This window comes from Dicentrarchus labrax, unplaced genomic scaffold (assembly GCF_905237075.1).
Source record: "Dicentrarchus labrax unplaced genomic scaffold, dlabrax2021, whole genome shotgun sequence".
Lineage (NCBI taxonomy): Eukaryota > Metazoa > Chordata > Actinopteri > Moronidae > Dicentrarchus > Dicentrarchus labrax.
In genome coordinates, this window is record NW_026136709.1 from 14,293,943 (window position 1) to 14,312,665 (window position 18,723).

Below are 18,723 nucleotides of genomic sequence, written 5' to 3' on the forward strand. Positions count from 1 at the left end.
ACCTGCACTAGGTGTCAAAGTGTGTCCAAGAAACCGGAGAGTTTTCTTCGCCCTTATGCAGCCAGTGCCACAAGGCAGGCCAAGGTCAGGTTGATAAAAATGTGTGAAATCAAGGCAACCAACAGGTTTGAGCCTGAAGGAGAGTAATGACAGGGCAGTGGGAGGCGAGGGTAGCTGAGGGATAAAGTACAGTGAGGGGTATTAATGAGGGTTAGTGGGATGAAGAGTCACACCTGTTTCTAAAGGACACCTCAGATTACAGGCAGGAGCAAACATAAGAGAGTGGGCTTAAAATGTTCACTAGAAATATAATTTTTCATCAAAATTGTTTCTCCAAAACAAGACAACGTCCATTTTTGGCATTTGCTGACAGCAGATCAGGTTGAAATATTGCAGGGAGTAATGGAACGAGAAGGAGCAGTGAGCTGTTAGATGAAGAGCTGCAGGAGGCTGGCTGAACAACTTCACAACTGCTTTCACATTTGCTGTTCACAGACCGATGCTGTGTGCAGCATAAAATCAGCTCATGGTTGCTTACAGAGTGATAAAATGAGGCCAATTATCGCAGACTTCTTTATTAACATGACAATAGTGTGGCTGACATAAACAAATACACCAGTGGCTTGTGTGTTGTAGTTGCACAGCGGTTGCCATATCCTTTACGATTTAAATCTTCAACGTCTACTGTTGAATATCTTCAGGGACATTATATTGTGAATGCTATATATATATACATACAGTATATTATTGTGTCCCATGAGGGATGAGTCATATAAATGTCCACACACAAAAGATAATTAATTATTTTATGGTTTCAGCAGTTCCCTGAACCAGCAGCAGCACAGTGATGGAGATTTGATCTCACACCCAAAATAAAAATACAACCCCCCCGATGATTAAACATGTGGTATTTCATTACTTTCCTATGCTGAGCTTTCTCCTCTCCCAGTATGTGTCTGACCAGTTAGACTGTGATTTTGTTCAGGCACAAAAATGCTCTAAATATAAAAAAAAATTGTCTAGAAATGTCCCTGTTTACACTTCGGTAGTGACTGAGGAAAACAAGCATTTAATGAAATAACAGTCACAGTTTGCATCGAGGACCAAATTTGGATAACAGCATATAACAGTTGTCATTTTAAACAGCTGCTAACAAGCTCTCCTGGCTGTGAGATATAGTTAGATAAAACTTTAATGATTCCCAAGGAGGTAGTAAGCGATTAGGTATGAGCTGCATCACTGCTGAAAAGAAATTCCCCCGACAAGGGAACGAGCATTGCCGCCATAAACAAATGATCAGAGCTAATGGGAATCTTGACACAAGTGCAGACGTTTGTGCCCCTCTCACTCCCTAATCATTTAATCTTCTCAAGTATGATAATGTAATCAGGAAGTCAAGAAGTATTCAAAAACTGACGCTTGAGGATTTCAAAATGTTTCTGATTAGTCAATTTGAAATTCACGCCTCTTGTCTTTATTGGCGAGATGTGTGAATGACCATAACTAGCAATCATTGTGCTTTAAAGCAGATCCATCCACACAGAGATAAAAGGAACTAATGAGCTTAATTATGAGTTAAGTCAGTCTGTGATTTGCTGTCATTTTAAGCTATTAACTCCAAGGACATTGGATAATTAGCATGAAGGCCCTCTTTATTAAATTGTGTGGGTGTGTGTGTGTCTCTTTGTCTTGACCTGTATATCTCTTTCTTTGCATCCTAGGAAGCTCCACTGCACAAGGAACTACATCCACATGCATCTGTTTGTGTCATTTATCCTGAAGGCCATCGCTGTGTTCATCAAGGATGTTGTCCTCTACGAGGTCGGGGAAGTGGACAACTGCTCCTCAGGCTCTGTGAGTTAATTATCCAAGACGCTGCTGTTTTGCTGTGGGTGTTTTGAGATGGACGACTCAGGAATTCTTAGTGTCCTTGAAACCCTGACGAAGTCAAACTCTCTAAGATGCTCAGCAGGTGGATATGACACTCAGGGTGTGCATGTGTGATGCAGAGCCGGTAGGTTAATTATCCACATTGAACCATCTAATGAGAAGATTTCCTCAACTCAGATGGGATGAAAAGATGGATTTCTGTAGTGCGGATGGAGACAAGAAGGGAATGTAAGTGGTTCGGTCAGACGAACACTTTCATTATTACAAATAAGGTCACTACATGTTTTATTTGATGAAGGTTTATATGAGCTTCAAGCATGAGTGAATTACTGTATGATGACGATGCAGTTTTATTTATTGCATTTGTAAATATTCTGTTGTATTATTTGTGGGAATTGTTTATTAGAGTCTGACCAATACTGGACTTTTGAGGCCAATCAGAAAGACTGGAAACAGCCCCGGGGCCTCAGACGTTCCTGGCTCTAGGTTTTGTTTGGGTTTGTGTAGCACAATAGTTGCAGACATAATAAGGGCCTGAAGGTGGATCCCAATATGTTATCTGACCTTGAGACCCTACCCCTTGCCCCTGTCAAAATCTAGTCTTAAGACCCTGTTTTGTGCTTGTGTGCTGCACATTTCTAAAATAATGTGTTTAATCAAATATATTCTAGATATTCCAGCAAAAAAGAATTGTACAGAAAGAGGGAGAAATGAGGGGTTAATGAGGTTCCCAGCAGGAGCCCTTTAGCTGGTTAATCCAACCATGCTAATCACATATTTATATATTAAATCATGTTTAAAATAATCAGATAAAAGTATATTTGCTCTTTAGCAGTTTTAGCTAAAACATGTAAAATAGAAGACTTAGTGTTTAAGCATCTTTACACAGGCTCTATTTTAGAATTGATTTAAAAAGCTCTGAATGGTTTAGCTTCTTAGTCGACTGTCTCCCTCTTCCTTAGTTCATCAAATACCACAGCGCAAAATATACCAACAGTTAAGACAAAGACTTAAGGAGAGACTTTTCTCATTATGGACTAAAACTGTGGAACAGCGTGGCCTTAAATACCTCATGTGACCTCATTAGACATGATATCTAAGTATCTCTAAATACGGAGAAAGATCACAGTGGGAATTTCTTTTCTGAAATTCCTTTGCGTTCCCTCGTAATACATTTCACATTCTGATTGATTTGATGATTTAAAAAACACAAATAAGACTGCACTGCAGATTACAGATTATTTCCGTTGTGGTCCTCACAAGATAGAACAACAATAACAACGGGACAGCAAGCAAAGACAATACAGTCAACATGTTAAATAGCAGGCAGTGTGGTAGCTACTGTATATCAACACGCTATTTCTATTTCTGGTCATAAAAGTTAGTGAAAAATGTCCATTTAATATGCTACGTGGTACTTTGTACTTTCTTTAAGGCCACTTTAAGTGGTAACAAAAAGTTGTGTAGTAGTGAGAGATAATTAATCAACTACTTTGGTACAATAGTTTTAATGATAAGTGAGCAGCATCTTAATATAAATGGTTCTTTTTTCCAATGTTGACCAGTTAAGCTTTTTAAAATGTGCCAGATGAAGATGTGTACATGGATGAACTTTTAGTATAACCCTTATTGCATTATGCAAGTTTTGCATTTCCTCTGATCCATAGATATAGGCTGGGCTGTGTTGTGATATGATATTAAGGTTAAAGGTTCAAGTATATTAATATAAATATAAATAATACAACGAAGAAAAAAACATTAAGTGTATTAGACCACCACTGGTTAGTACCACAGCGTGAGTGGGCACACCTTCCCATGTGGCGATAGCTAGATAGATTTAACATAGCTCTCTCTGACTGCTGCTGAAGCGGATTGAGATGGACTGCAGCTGTAATTAAGACTCCATGGGATTGTGGCTTGCCTGTAATTGTGGCTGAAGACATGCTTTGGTTGTTCCGATTATGGTTGACTTTATAATGGCTGTAACACTAACTACATGCAGGGGATACTTGTGTGCAGTGAATTGACATGGTTGTGTCCTGAAAACATCTGTCATATATCTGAAGCACTGTGGGTTCAAATCACGTGTGATTCTACCACAGTTGCAGCTGCCCACATCCACACAGACACAGCTACATGACCACCACAGCTGGGTGGAGCAGCAGCTGCAGCTGAGCTCACAGTGTTCACTATCGCAGCTCAGCCTTTTGAAAAGAGTAATGAGCAATAAATGCATAATGTAAAGTGTCACATCAGCTCTCTATTCTATAGCATCTGAAGAGCGTTTCACTGTGACCTCTCTGGGGCGCCGTACTTATCTTCTAATTTCGCTTTTAAGTAGTTTTTTTGTTCCTGTGCCTATTTTACTGAATCATACTGAAATATGTGTGTAAGTCTCTGTTTATTGTATTTCATTTCATTGAATGTTTATTTTATAGGGACAGATACAGTTTCCGTAGAAAGTTACGTTACAATGCAGCGCATCACAGCATTTATAGCTACAGCTAATTTCCAATACCCGTCCCTAGAAGGGCCTTTAAAATAACAAACATAAAACATATTGGCAGACAGCGAAGTTAAACAAACTGTGGTACAATTTGTTGACCTTGCAGGAACAGCACACTTGCCAGCATCTAATTTTAACATATTGGCAATTTTGGTGTGTTTTATATATATATATCAGTTGGCAGTGTATTCCATATGTAAGCTCCCTTTATAGAAAGGTATGTCTGGCCAAAAGAGGCATTCTGGTACAATACTTTTTTTTATTGTTTGTGCAGCCTTTTAAAACTTTTAACTAACATCTCTAAAAGAAGCTGTAACATAATTATTATTTTAACATATATATACAACATAACACAACCAACGTTCCTTATAAGGATGCTTTAAAGAACTGCGACCAATATACTGAATGGGACATTTTGGACTGTTCAGGCTCTGTTGTTTATTTATTATGCACATTATTTTTATATCTGGAATCTTGCATATATTAAGTCCTTGTTTAATTAGTGTGGTGTTAACTGCACATGTGCAATTGGTAAAAAGACCAAAAACGCTTACTCTAATTGATTATTTAGGATAGTTCAAGCAATTGTTCCACATTATGAGAAATACACTAAATATCTTGCAGAGAATTAGATGAGAATATCAATACCACTCTCATGTATATCAGTGAAATATTAAGCTACATCCAGGAGACAGTTAGCTTAGTTACATTTTGTTGGTTCAATCAGAACAAAAACTGTAGGGGGAAAAACAACAAGTTGTGGTTTTATGTGTTGGGCTATTTCTATGCTGAGTGCAGTGACTTCAGGAAGTTACTTTACCAAAATGTCAAACTACTCCCTTGAGAATGGAACCAAAAAGGCTTCAGACCTCGTAACATTTAAGAATGGTACAATAAACAGCTTGGATATTTCCAAGTATTCTGGGAGAAGCTTTAGAAAGTGTGTTAAGCGTACTACTCAGACAACCTCCGCCATTCCTCGAAGTGATTAACAACAAAAACAAGACAATTACAGAATATTTAAATACAATTCGAAACCTGCTGACAAAAACTGTTCACCTGAAAAACTGCTAGTTTAAGACAAACTGCATTAGACAGTAGCTGAAGATGTTAAACCCATGGAACAAAACTGCTTGGAGTTACATTGAACCTCAATGTTTAGACATCTTCCCATCAGTTCTCCACCACCAGCACATACCACTGAATTCAGCCCAGAGGCCCCTGAGGCCACAGTTAAGGCCTGCGAACAGGAGGTTTATGTTACGTGATGTGGCCACACGAAAAGAGGCGCCTCAGTGTATTTATTAGTGAGCTCTCTGCCGGCTTTTTTGCGTTAATGGAGCCATTGGGTTGACAGGAGCCAGCTGCTGTCATGTGTCGGTTGAAAAAGACATTATAGAGAGAGGTTTGGTGCTACAGCGCTCATCGTGACCCCCACATTACTTCCTGTCGGCTCAGTTACTGGCGCTTTCTGTGTGTGGGTGTTCTGCACGCTCGGTTCATTAGCCTACTTCTACAGTTGGATGTTTGCTGTAGTGACCCATTAGATTAATTCATGATATAATCGCAGTAGGGAAGCTTATAACTAATGCATTATTTAAGCTACCTGTGTGTTTGTCACAGTGTAGCATCATTCATCCATATGCCACTGATGGCCGGCTTTTTTAAAAATGGAGTTCCAGCAAACAATTTGTACTGATTTGTCACACATAAGAACTAGCAGGAAGGTTCAGACAACCCATCTTGGTCCATTTTCTTCCCCTCTACATGCCAAGTGGGAATCAGTTTATATGTGGTACCAAATCCCTGTCAGCTTCTCCTCCAGCTGCTTTAATAAACTGTCCGAAACTTTACTCCTACATACAAGAAGTGAGTCCCAGAAAACAAACACAGGAAGGTAGTCCCAGGTGTGTTTGAGCAAACTCACCAGAAAAGTACAAATACCTCAAAAATTACTTGAATAAAGGTAGTCGCTAATTATTTTTTATTTTCAATGGAAAAACTATACAATACAAAAACCTTCAAGACAAGAACAGACACACACAAAAAAAGGCAAAACTGAATCCCTAACAAAAAGAAAAAGTACTTATTTTGTCATATTAACCCTCATACTTATTACTCTTAAACATTCCTCTTTCAAGTATATTGCTATTGGGGACGAGTCCCTCATGAACTCATTAAAGAGTACCTCTTAACCTCTTAATTTTCTAATATATATGTAATATGTATGTGGTTTTGTAATCAGTTTGATGGCCACTTTGTAATAAATGGCCTAGAGCATCATCCCAAGAAACTGGTGAAACATCAGTGGACTAAACTATGAATGAGAAGCAGTTTGACGTCTTCTTCAGTCTTCACTGATGATTAATGATGCTCATGTTTCCATGAAGAGTTCAACTCCTCTGCAGATGCTCTGGCTTTCCACTGGTACTCATTTTTCATTTGACACCTCCCTACTCATTCATCATTCTCAGCGTTTCATGTTGAGATAAGAGGTGTGGTGTTTTCACTGTTGTATCATGACTTGTTTGTCCTTGTTTTTGTCTGTGCATTGAGCTCAAAGAAAACAATATTATAGTTGTTCACTTCTTCAGATCCAAGGGTTTAGTTTCTTTATAACATAGGTGTTGTCATTACTTCTCCGCACTACTATCCATGCCTCTCTTCATAATATGCTCCAGTACGTTCTCATTTCACGTTGTCCTTTTCACCCTCCTCCCAAATCATCCCATGTCTCACATCTACTACAGTACATCTGCTAAAGTGCTTAACGCACTCACTCTCACAGGGTCATTCTGTAAGTGGGTACCGTATTGATTTTTCTCATCTGCGCGATGCCCTCCCGGTAGCATCTCTGGGACGCTCATCCCAAAACAAGCTTGTATGTGGCTCATGGAGTCATCCTTGGACCTACACAGTGAAAGTGTTTCCTGTGAATCGGGGAGGCTGTGAAAGAACGACACGCTGTGAAGCTCAGCCCACCTACACCATTAGGAAAATGAACCTTTTATACTTGTATAACATGTTGAATAGCAGCTTCGCCGCACAGCGTTCGGCAAGAGCAAACTGAATTTTAAATGAATTCACCCATCCTGATGGAAGTGTTATGTTGTTGTGCTGTCAGCCAAGAATAGAGCTGATTGTGTTATTCTGCATGGCTGTTTGAGTGTTCCTCTCTTGTCCTCCTGCTCGGTGAAATATCAGCTGGAACATTTCTGCACTTGGCTTTGCTTGCTCAGGTTGGAGAGAGATGGAACTTATATTTTACCATCTGCCTGTATTCCTTATATTACTTGGGTTCCCACTATCAGTGCAAAATATATATTGCACAGAACCACTGGTGGAATGTAACAAGCACTTAAATTTGTACATGTTATGCAACTTTATACATTTGTCTGACAGCTTTAGTTACTTAGTTACTTTTCATATTTTAAATTCTTCGTCCTCTTCCACTTAAAAAACACATTGGATTAGCTGGAAAATGCTTGAAACAGGGTGGTTTTTCATTAGTAAATTATTTATTAACCAATAATTGTTATATAGTTAAACATACTATTAGTACCAGTTACATTTTTAAGTGAATAACTTTGATCACCAATGAACCAGTTCAAGAAAACCAATCGTGCTTTAAATATATTTTGCATAATTTCTATATTACTTGCTGACATTACATTCATCATTCTGATTTATTTAAACTGCACCTACGAGAAATTTCCATTATTAGACATAATTGAGACACTGAAGCTGCTAATATGAGACCTAAGCTAACCTAATATAACCTTTTTTATTTCCTCAATATTATCATCATCCTTTTTTAATTCACTGAGGGCTGCGAGGGGGACTTTGTTTGAATGCTCAGAGGCACGTCAGATTATTTAAGACCTGCTTGTTCCTTGTTCTTTAACAGAAACTTGAAATATGTGTTAGTACACTTGGCTGAATCACAAAGAAAAAAATTATTGTTGCGTTACAAAGTTTGAGAAGGAAAATCAATGAGAGCATTCTTCCATTTTCTAAATTCCGTTCTGCCACTGCAGGGAATGAAATTGCACTGTAATATCGTCATTGTGATCTTGTAATTTTGTTCCTGGTCAATATGCTGTACATCTACTTAGAAGATCATTGTGAGATTTATGCTTTTGTGTTCTGTGTCCATTACCAGGTTGGCTGCAAAGTAGTGATTGTGTTCTTCCAGTATTGTATAATGGCCAGTTTCTTCTGGCTGCTGGTGGAAGGCCTTTATCTTCACGCATTGTTGGCCGTCTCTTTCTTCTCCGAGAGGAAGTACTTCTGGGCTTACATCCTGATCGGCTGGGGTGAGAGTGTCTTCTTTTTATGCCTCCTCTGCTGTCCTAGGGTGATCTCAACTAAAGACAACCTGCAGGTTGTGTGACCCGTAATTACTTTGGTGTGCACCTTTTTTTTTTATGTTCCTAGGAGGTCCGATGGTTTTCATCACAGCTTGGAGCATTGCTAAAGCCTACTATAATGATGTTGGGTAAGAAAAACACCAGATTACTGCAGCTATCTAGGTCTGATTTTTCTTTGATTTGCAATATCTTGTACATGAACATTGTTTCATGCTTCACCAGATGCTGGGATATAATCGAGAACACTGATGTGTTCTGGTGGATCATTAAAACCCCTATTTTGGCTTCAATCCTGGTAAGTTTACAAGCCTTAGGCTCTTTTTGATCACTCAAATCCCATTACATCAACATTAAAATGTCATGCTTGAATTACCTTGAGCTGTCGACACTCTCAAGTCAGGCTTTTCCAAAGAAAAACTAATTGCCACTGAGAGAGAAAACATCTTTGTCAGTAATAATCAGTCCACCTCCGACTTAGGCTATCTGTCAATGTAATTCATCTGAAGGCTTTTGAACTCCACGTTTAGTATTCCTACTGTATGTCAACACATTTCAGAGGTTGATACGACCTCAAAGTTCTCACTTCACTTTGGAAAGTTTGCAGGATAATCACCATCAATTAGTTTTTCTTGACTGACAGGTCATCATCTACTTCATTATTCAGCTTCTCCATGCCTGTTTTATCTTCCATTTCCACTTTGAAATATAACTTCTTTCTATTTGTGTATAATGTATTGATTAGTGAGTTAAGGTAATAAACTTGATAACAAAGTTTCCCTCTGTTTTTAGTGTTCATGCTTGTTTATTGAATCCATTCAAGACATCTGTTATGTTTTGTTATGAGGATTATGTGACAACAAGCCTCCAAGACGTAGGCCTAACTTTGGGGCAGAACCAGGTTACCTGCCCATTTCCAGTCTTTACGCTAAGCTAAGCTAACAGCTGCTGGCTGTAATGGAAAATGAGATTGGTATCAATCTTCTCATAACTCGCCGCAAAAGAGCCAAAGAATAAGAGAAAAAGCTGATGTGTGAAACTTTTACCTCAGCCCACACATAGATTGAACCACTTATCTTGGAAGAAGAACAGACAGTGATCTGCATTGGCAGAGCATTGGAGGGGTGTGAAAAGCAGGGTGAGGACGAGTTCAACCAGCATGACTTGAGAAACTAGTGGAGTATGTTAGGTGGTAAGAATAAAAAGAACAAAAAGAAGAAAGGAACTGAATCTCTGCCCCATATTTTGACACAGTTTATTCTGTGAATTCTTAATAGTTTCCTGAAACGACTACTGAATTTGGCACTAATTATAGACCGTAGCTTAGCTTTTGTTTTAAGAAGAATTTCTTTGACAGAACTACTTCAAGTAAATGTTCCCTCATGATTAATTTATTATTGAATGCTTTACTTTCCATATACAGTATTCCATATACATTTGGCTGCTCCATTTTTCCTACAGTTAATACCACATTATCCTACTCAGTCTTTTACTGGAACCTTCCTTTGAATTTAAATTTCTCTTTTAGGAAATAGTATCTGTATCCTCTGATGGAGGTCAGATAGATCAAACGTGATAAATTGCATGCATCTAAGTGTGCGGAAATCTTTCAGTTTGGACACCAACAAGATTTACCCGGGTGGAGTGGTTGGTATCCAGCATAGAAAATCGTATTTAAAAAAAACTATACTAAACATGGGGATGCAGACAACAGAGTTTTACAGATAACATCCCCCTCCTCTGTTGATGTCTGCTGAAGTCCCGCATTGTCGGCCTTTGCTTGGCGGTGGGTCTTGGCACAGCAGGTTTAGTTGTGTTCTTTCACGTTAGGATCAGGATCAGCAGCCTGGCTGTCACATCCCTCTGTCTCTTTCCCTCCGCAGCAGCTGAATGGTGTTTGCGTGTGCATCAGGATATCTGTGATGTGTTGCCGGTTCAGAGGTCCAACACAAATTAACGATTTAGAAAATTTGCCCACAGGGCAGCACCACAGTCCAATCAGAGCATCAAGCTTCTGTTACGAGAAGAATTTCGTTCGTCTACGTTCATTAGATAAAATACTGAAAACATGTTAAAGGGACTTTAAAATTAGATTTTTCTTGTTTGAAAGTTGGAAATTTCTAATTTATATGTCATTAACCATCACGAAATCCCATTTACATTGTAAAACACCCTTAAACTGTCCTCATATTCTCCACAGATGAACTTTATTCTTTTCATCTGCATCATACGAATACTTCGCCAGAAAATCAATTGCCCGGATATTGGAAGAAATGAGTCCAACCAGTACTCGTGAGTATAATTTCTTTTTTAAAGTTAACTTCATGTACAAATGTAAACACAGATTATCTCAAATAAACACATACTTGTCCTGTGGGTAAAACTAGTGCTGTGGAAATTATTGTTTTTTCCTGTGGCTCCTTTTCACTTCCTCTGAGCAATTTTAACTTCCTTGCTCAGAGCAATGCAGGGACAACCAACCGTTTTTTTCGACTTCAGAAAAGAAAGTCGTGGCACAGTCAGTCTTCCCCTGGCAGCTGCTTTACACAGAGATGTAGAGCTCTGTGTGTGATGTTTTTTTTTTTCCTGTGATGGAGAGCATCTCATAAGCCCACCATAATGCATGAGCTATTTTCCCACTGACACTTTTAATGGTGTTTTTTTCCCCATCTCTGGTCCTCTGAGCTGAAATGTAAAATGAAAACTACTCCGCAGTTGCATTTCATTATTGGCATATATAGAGACAGATTGAAAATTGGTTTCAATGGAGGGAGACATTTGAATCTATTTTTGCTTTGTCGTTTCAGGAGACTTGCAAAATCTACGCTGCTTTTGATTCCACTGTTTGGGATCAATTTCATCGTGTTTGCATTCATCCCAGAGCAAGTGAAGACTGAACTACGGCTAGTTTTTGACTTGATTCTGGGGTCATTTCAGGTATGATGATGTCAACTCTAAAGGAAGGCCTGATTATAAAAAACACTATACTCAAGATTTTGCATTTGATCCCTTGTTGATTGTTTCCTAGAAGGGCAACCACAACAGGTTTTAATTGAATTTTTAAATTGAAGTTCATTCAAGGTCCGAAGTAATGATTTGGCATCCTGTCAGCCATGACTTGCGAGCGTCTTCTATTGAAGAAACCCTCGCAGAAAACTGTGGCAGGTCTCCAGGCACTTTGCTGGAGAGTGGCAGTGTTACCGTTTTTAAACCCCAGAGTTATTTCAGTTCATCACATAATGAGGAATGATAGAGAATGCAGCCAGACAGCACAGCTGCATTACAGACCGCTTGGAAACCAAAGAAACCTTTCCAGCACATTCCTCCCATCATTCTTCTCGTCCTTCTTCCTCATTATTACTATAAACCAGCCTGTATGCACTATGCATTGTTGTTGTCAATGTAATCTATTGATATGTTTCATATATGAGCAAATAGGAAATTTCACTGCGATACACAATGTTATTGCTCTCTTATCTGTGTTTTTCTTTCCATTTAGGGCTTTGTGGTCGCAGTCCTTTACTGCTTCCTCAATGGAGAGGTAGGTAACCCCCCTCACAGTAATGTAAACACCAGACACACTGTTTAAACCTTTAGATTTTCACACAGAGGTAGCCCACGGTGCCAGGGTCATTTTTAGAAAATGAAGTCTATCTGTAGTGTTTCTGTGGCTCCCTCGGTGCACCACTTACATTCACACACACACACACACACACACACACACAGTCCTGAGAGTGAGAATGAGTCACCAGAGCTGGTCACTCCAAGCCATCTCTGCTCCCTTGGACCTCCTCGTGGCATATTTTCTGTGCTCTGCCTTCAGGGTGGGAGGGTTGTAAAAAAGCACAGCCTTTTTGGCAGGGAGCTACTCAGTGATGTCTGCAGAGGCTCTCTGTGGGAACATTAGTTATGTTCCCAGTGCTGAGCCAGATTGAATCACAGTGATGGCTGGATGGCAAGGCTTGACACTATGCTACCTGAATTTTAATCTGGTGCAATTTTCAGGTGTCCTCTGTTAAGTGTGAAGCCTTGGTGGTGGAGTGTTACAGCCTCAAGAGTGGTATATAGTCGTAGAGTTGTTCATTGTTTGCCACATTAGCAACATATCCGGTCAAAACAAAGCACATGAAATATTGTGCTTTAATATAAAGACAGAAAATACAGTATTTTTTACAATATCTAATACAACACTGTGTAGAGAGATGTTGATTCAACTGATCATTTTGGAGGATGTAGTTTTCGTTGCTGTTGAACTGCATTATACCAAGAGATGTTTCTGTTATTTACCCTGTCCTCGCTGATATATTAGAATCACCTGAAAGCTGTTATCTTTTGATTTTCTGTCGATGCTTTTAATGCTTCTTCTCCATTCTTAATCACTGCAGCATTAGTTTCTGTTTTTCTTCCCTATAATGTAATTATGAATCGTGTTTTAGCACTAGAAAGAGGTACATACTCACAGGTGCTCTATGCAACAAGTCTAAAAGCTTTTTATGAACTCAGTATGAGCGGTACCATTGTTGTCTTACATAAATATCTTAATCAGGAGGTAATTTTGTTTTTTCATAACATACAGTATATGTGATGATTAAAGGACCAGTGTGTAGGATTTAGTGGCATCTAGTGGTGAGGAAGCAGACTGCAACTAACTGAACACCGCTCGTATGTGTGTTTGACAACCTAGGAAAGAACAGGCTGTTAAGTCTGTAGGAGAAACTAAGAATATTATGTCATTTCCGTCAATAGATCCTCCTTAGGGTTACACACTGGATCTTTAAGTCTTGACATAAAGTCTTTGGTGCTTAGAGATTTTTGTAATCGAGGGGCGTCTGCCCTGAGCAGCAGCAAGATAAATCCCTCATTGAGTCCAGACACTGGTGGTGGTGGTGGCTGATGACTCTGCTGAGGCTGATGAAACGATGATGATGATGATGAATCTGCAGACTAGGTGGTGATGGAGAGGGGGCGCATAGCAGCATCATGAACGTACTGAAGGCAGAAAGAGATGTGGGTACAGTGGAAGAAAAAAAGGGGAGTAAGAGTTGGGCATTTAAGATGTATTTTAAGTAAGTATTTTTGTAAATACTGGGTGCCTACATGGTAAACTATAAATTATTTATAATGTGTATAATGTATAATGTTCACATTCACAATATGCTACGATGACTAGAGTACAGTGCTAACCCTGCAGTTTTGGCAACATATAGTAACTGAAAGAATTTCACTGTTAAGACGATTTTCCCCCAAACTTCATATTTGTTTTGAAGTATTGAACTCTGTAGTTACACATTATTTACAAAAATACAAAGACTATGTTCCCCATAATCTTGTTTTCTTTCATTGTACCAAGGTCAAGTTCCTCGTGTGTGAAAACTTACTTGGCATTTTTTAATTTGTTTTGTGAAGTGATTGAAATATCCTACGTTCAGAATAGTCTTTGAATCTGTTCAATTACTCTTCTATTTCTCTTTCTCTGTCAGCCATTTAAAGTTGTTTTGTAATATATATTTAATTCTGTTCACATCTTGTGGTTGTTGCATGTTCTCATGCTGCTCACACGATGATATGTATCATAACTAATGGCTTGAAGTTGTTGCTAAGGTAAGGCATGGGAGTCTAAACCTCACATTGATAGTATAGCTATTATATAAGTGAACCAGGTCTCTGTTATACTCTATGTGTTGTTATTGTAGACACATCCTAATTTAATACTATATTGGGTGGGCTAAACATTTAGGGGAAATTGCTGGCTGTATTAAAGAGTTTTTGTTTTAATCTACTGTAGGTCCAAGGAGAGATCAAGAGGAAGTGGCGGAGGTGGCACCTGCAGAGATACATGGGCTCGGACACCAAATACCAACATCCATCTATTGGCAGCAGCAACAACTTCAGCACCCAGATCACCATGTTGACACGATGCAGCCCAAAAACAAGCCGTGGTTCATCCTCCTGTCACGACGACCTGTCCAGCATATGACCCACATGGACAGTGATACAGACGTACATGCTGTACAAAATACTCCCATGTCAAACAGTGTATGTAAGCTCTATGGATGAAAGACACACTCTCCCTCATTAACACATGCGCTCTTGGAGGATGTGTTGCTTGAGTGTGACATGGACAAAGGGAAGTGATGAAACAACATAGTGCTACCGTAATCAGCTACTAAGCGGCTTTTAATCACCACGCTTCTTTAAAAAAAAAGAAAAAAAGTAGGTTGAAGTCACAAAGATACAAGCGCATCGCTTCACAAGCACAGCTTTTGCACATTTGAATGAGAGACATTCACTTTCTGTCTTTGTATTTCATGATTCAGTGCACAGGTGAATTTGTGAGTCATACCATTATGGATCATTTGGTCAATCGTTATTAAGTTCCCTGTGTGCTCAGAGGCCGGGCAATGCGAAATGTCACATATTAATGGGGTTAGGTGAGGGATCCAAATGTGAACTGCACCAGCAGACCCACAATCTGATGTAATTATGCGTTGATTAAAAATCACTTAGCGGATTCCTGCAGCTCCAAATGAACAAGGCTGGTGCAAAGACACAGATGATTGAAGAAAATGAGCTGGTATTTTTTAGTTTTTTTAACAAAAAATCCCATTATTTATATTGTTACAGTGTGTGCAGCATCATTACAGGCAAGAAAATTACCAGAAATACATTATGGGAGGTGTGTTTGAGTGCTGAATGTGAGCAGTGATGGAAAATGTGTTTTAAAGCATATTTTAGGCAACAGAAAAGAACGTAAAAGAACAAAACAGTGTGCAACATCTTGTTTTCCTCGCTGTGTAGGAGGACAGAAAAAGAAAAACTGGCTGATAACCAGGAGCAATCTTTATTTCCATAAATGCCAAACGGATTCAGACCGGGTGACCAGTGTGATGCTGATTCACAATGACGGGTTTGGAGTACAAATGCCCTTCTCTGCACTATCACTCTCATGAGAGACTGATTGCTCTTTGCCTTCCCTTTTATCAGTACATCCTTTCCTCTTGTTTTTTTTAATTCTGAGCCTGCGATATGGTTGATGTTTTATTTTACTATTTGAGGCACTCTGTATTAAAAAAAAAAACTGTTTTTGCTCCGATCACTGACGAGTGCCTGGTTTCAGTGTTTTGAGGTGACACTTTCAATCAAATCTTCGCTGGCTGTTGGGCTGCACAGCGACTCTGGAGAGGAAATGCCTTCAGTCCTTGAATGTTTACATTTACTTAGAAGGAGTCATTTAACATTTTACAGCCAAGTGTACAGTGTAAAGAACAGTTATTGTTATGGATTGTTGTGCCATACTGATTGTATCGTGGCTACAATATCAGTAATGTATCACTGTAATTGTTGTTTGTTCGCGTTATTGCAACATGTGGGATTTTAAGCCTCACCAGGAACATAAAATACTGTTGTACAAGCTTGTTTATGTAGCAGTCTGTGGCTCAGTGTTAAACATAACAGCTAAATAAGAGGCACTTACATTTGACTTTAAAACAGATGTGTACAGAGAAGCTTACGTTGCGATGCTTTGGTGGACTGATTGGAACTTGAACTCCTAAATCCTCCATCTTGAAAAAAACTGTTTCCTGAATTTTGCATCGACTTGTCAAGTCTAAACTTCTCCACTGGAGGAGTTTCAACCTGACAAGTCAGTAGAGACTGTTTGAGCCGGTATGTAAAGCAAAGCAAGATGACAAGGATGACTGGCCCTGTCATAACGATGCTATCATTGTGATTTTCAGCTTACAAGGTTAGACTTAAAAGTCACTTTAATGTTCATGCAGGAGGGAGCATCCAGAAGGTCCAGCCTTACCTGGAGAAAATACCATAATCTCAACCCACCGCTGATTTAAAGGGTCAGATCAAACATAGAGCCCCATGTCAAATGATAGAACAATACTGCTGATGTTGATCTAGAAATGATCAAATATGGGAGGTTTTGTTGGTGACATAAGCTTAAAGTAATGGTTGCCTTCTACATTTTGGGAATCACGCTTATTTGCTATTGTTAGAAGAGATTGAAGACTGAGAAGATTAACACCACTCTCATATCTGTCCGTTCCAGCAGCTGGTTAGCTTAGCTTAGCATAAAGACTGGAAGCAGGGGGAAACAGCTAGCCCAGCTATCAGCACATGAAAAGCTCACTAATGACACGTTATATATCTCTTTCTTGTGAAGTCTTGTCATCACCATGGGCTAGTTGGGCTGGTTACTCAAAAAAAAAAAGTATTACTCATTCCTCATTACTCTTTTAAAAAGTAATATCATTACTTTACTTATTACTCCCTGCCAACAGTAATTGCGTGTTACTAATTTCCCCCACGATTACAAAAATGAATCCAAGGATGTGTTTGATTCTTGGATTTCAAATCAGTAGATGGTGACAACAAAAGTAATATTCTAACTAATAATTTTTGGGAGGAGTAACTAATATTATTACTGAAATGTATTAATAATTAGTCACTGAGAGTGGTATCAGTCTTCTCATCTAATTCACGGCAAGAAAGCAAATATTTCCCAAAATGTCAAACAAGTCCCTTAAAGACTCATTATCACACATTGTTTGGTGCCTGTCTTTTGTTGTCAGAATGGTTTAATGTAATTGTCTGACTTTGCCAATGTACCTCTCAAAATAGTGAATGTAAATAGATTTGTACATACTGAAGAAACAATTCAAGTATACAGAGTTTTCAAATCACATGTGTTGTTAGATATTAGTGTTTTGGTAACCGGGCATGGTTGTTTTGTATCAGTGAGATATATTAAAACTCAATATTGACTCAACAATGACTCACTTATAGTAAGTATTCAGTATTGAAGTATGTGTAATATAGATTTGTTTATTTGCAAACTGGATATTGTGCTGTGTATATTTAAGTTTGGAGAGTTTTTTTGTTTTATTGTTAACAACATATGTGTAACACCATTGCAATGCATACCATTGTGAAGCTACAAATGTACTGCAAGTATTTATTAGCTTACATTCACATTTGTGTTCACAAAAGGCCGTTCATTAGTTTTACAATAATAGGTTTTTGTATATTATTATTGTTATTATCATTATTATTATTATTATTATTATTATTATTATTATATTGTGTTGTACCTTGTATATAAAAAGTGAGGAAATTTAACTTGCCATAACATTTTGACATTGTTCCACTCGAACTGTATGAAATAAATTATTAAGAAATATACAACATGGGTGAAGTTTGAGTTTTCTATGGAGATTACATTAAACTTATTTGCTTCAGTGTTTTTTTTTTTTTACTGTCTGTCAAGATGAAATAATTTCATCATTAGTACGACTTTCTGCACCATGAACCATGTCCTCGCTGGCTGCTACATGTAACATTTTGCCTAACTGATTAAATTAGCTTATAAAGTGTTCCCTGCAACTTGACATGGGCATGGCCCAGAGTTGATTCATTTTTATTTCACTCCCAGAGATGCGCACGTAAGCTTCAGACTCAGGGTATTCATGTAAATACCTTAATCCCTGTCAGTGCACAAATAACGTTCAACAAGTTGCATGCAGGTACTTTTTTATTTAAATAATCACATTTCACAGTCAACACCTCCTCAACCAGTGTACTGTTCATGTTCTGACTTGATCGGATGTCTGTGTTCAATGTGCAAGCAGACAGCTTAATAATCTGATACGAATGTGTTATATCTTCAGAAAGCAGCAGGTTCTTAAGGAAACAATGTGTTTGTAATAGACAGCTCAAAGGGTTCAAAACATTGCCTCAGGCTCACAGAAAGAAATTATCCCAGTAAATGACTGTACCTTTTTATTTCATCGTGTGCTGTTACAGGTCACAGTGCCCTTACAAGAAAGAATATGGTGTCTGAAAAGAAAATACTTTTTAAAAAGACTTTCAACTTAATAAAGCCAGAATAACCACTTTTAATCATCTGCATACATTCAGTCAGGAATAAATTACACAAAAGCACATTTATTC

The 18,723-nt window shown here is 38.5% G+C and overlaps 1 protein-coding gene across 1 annotated transcript in view; it reads left to right on the plus strand.

Annotated features, from left to right (window-relative positions):
- Positions 1 to 17,958, plus strand: part of vipr1b (vasoactive intestinal peptide receptor 1b) — a 49,051-nt gene extending 31,093 nt beyond the window's left edge. The window contains exons 6-13 of the mRNA XM_051411397.1: positions 1,722 to 1,854; positions 8,559 to 8,712; positions 8,834 to 8,894; positions 8,989 to 9,061; positions 10,964 to 11,055; positions 11,571 to 11,700; positions 12,263 to 12,304; positions 14,549 to 17,958. Coding sequence (XP_051267357.1) covers positions 1,722 to 1,854; positions 8,559 to 8,712; positions 8,834 to 8,894; positions 8,989 to 9,061; positions 10,964 to 11,055; positions 11,571 to 11,700; positions 12,263 to 12,304; positions 14,549 to 14,740 — 877 coding nt within the window. The 3' untranslated portion in view covers positions 14,741 to 17,958. The remainder of the gene's footprint in view (positions 1 to 1,721; positions 1,855 to 8,558; positions 8,713 to 8,833; positions 8,895 to 8,988; positions 9,062 to 10,963; positions 11,056 to 11,570; positions 11,701 to 12,262; positions 12,305 to 14,548) is intronic.
- The last annotated feature ends 765 nt before the right edge of the window (positions 17,959 to 18,723 follow it).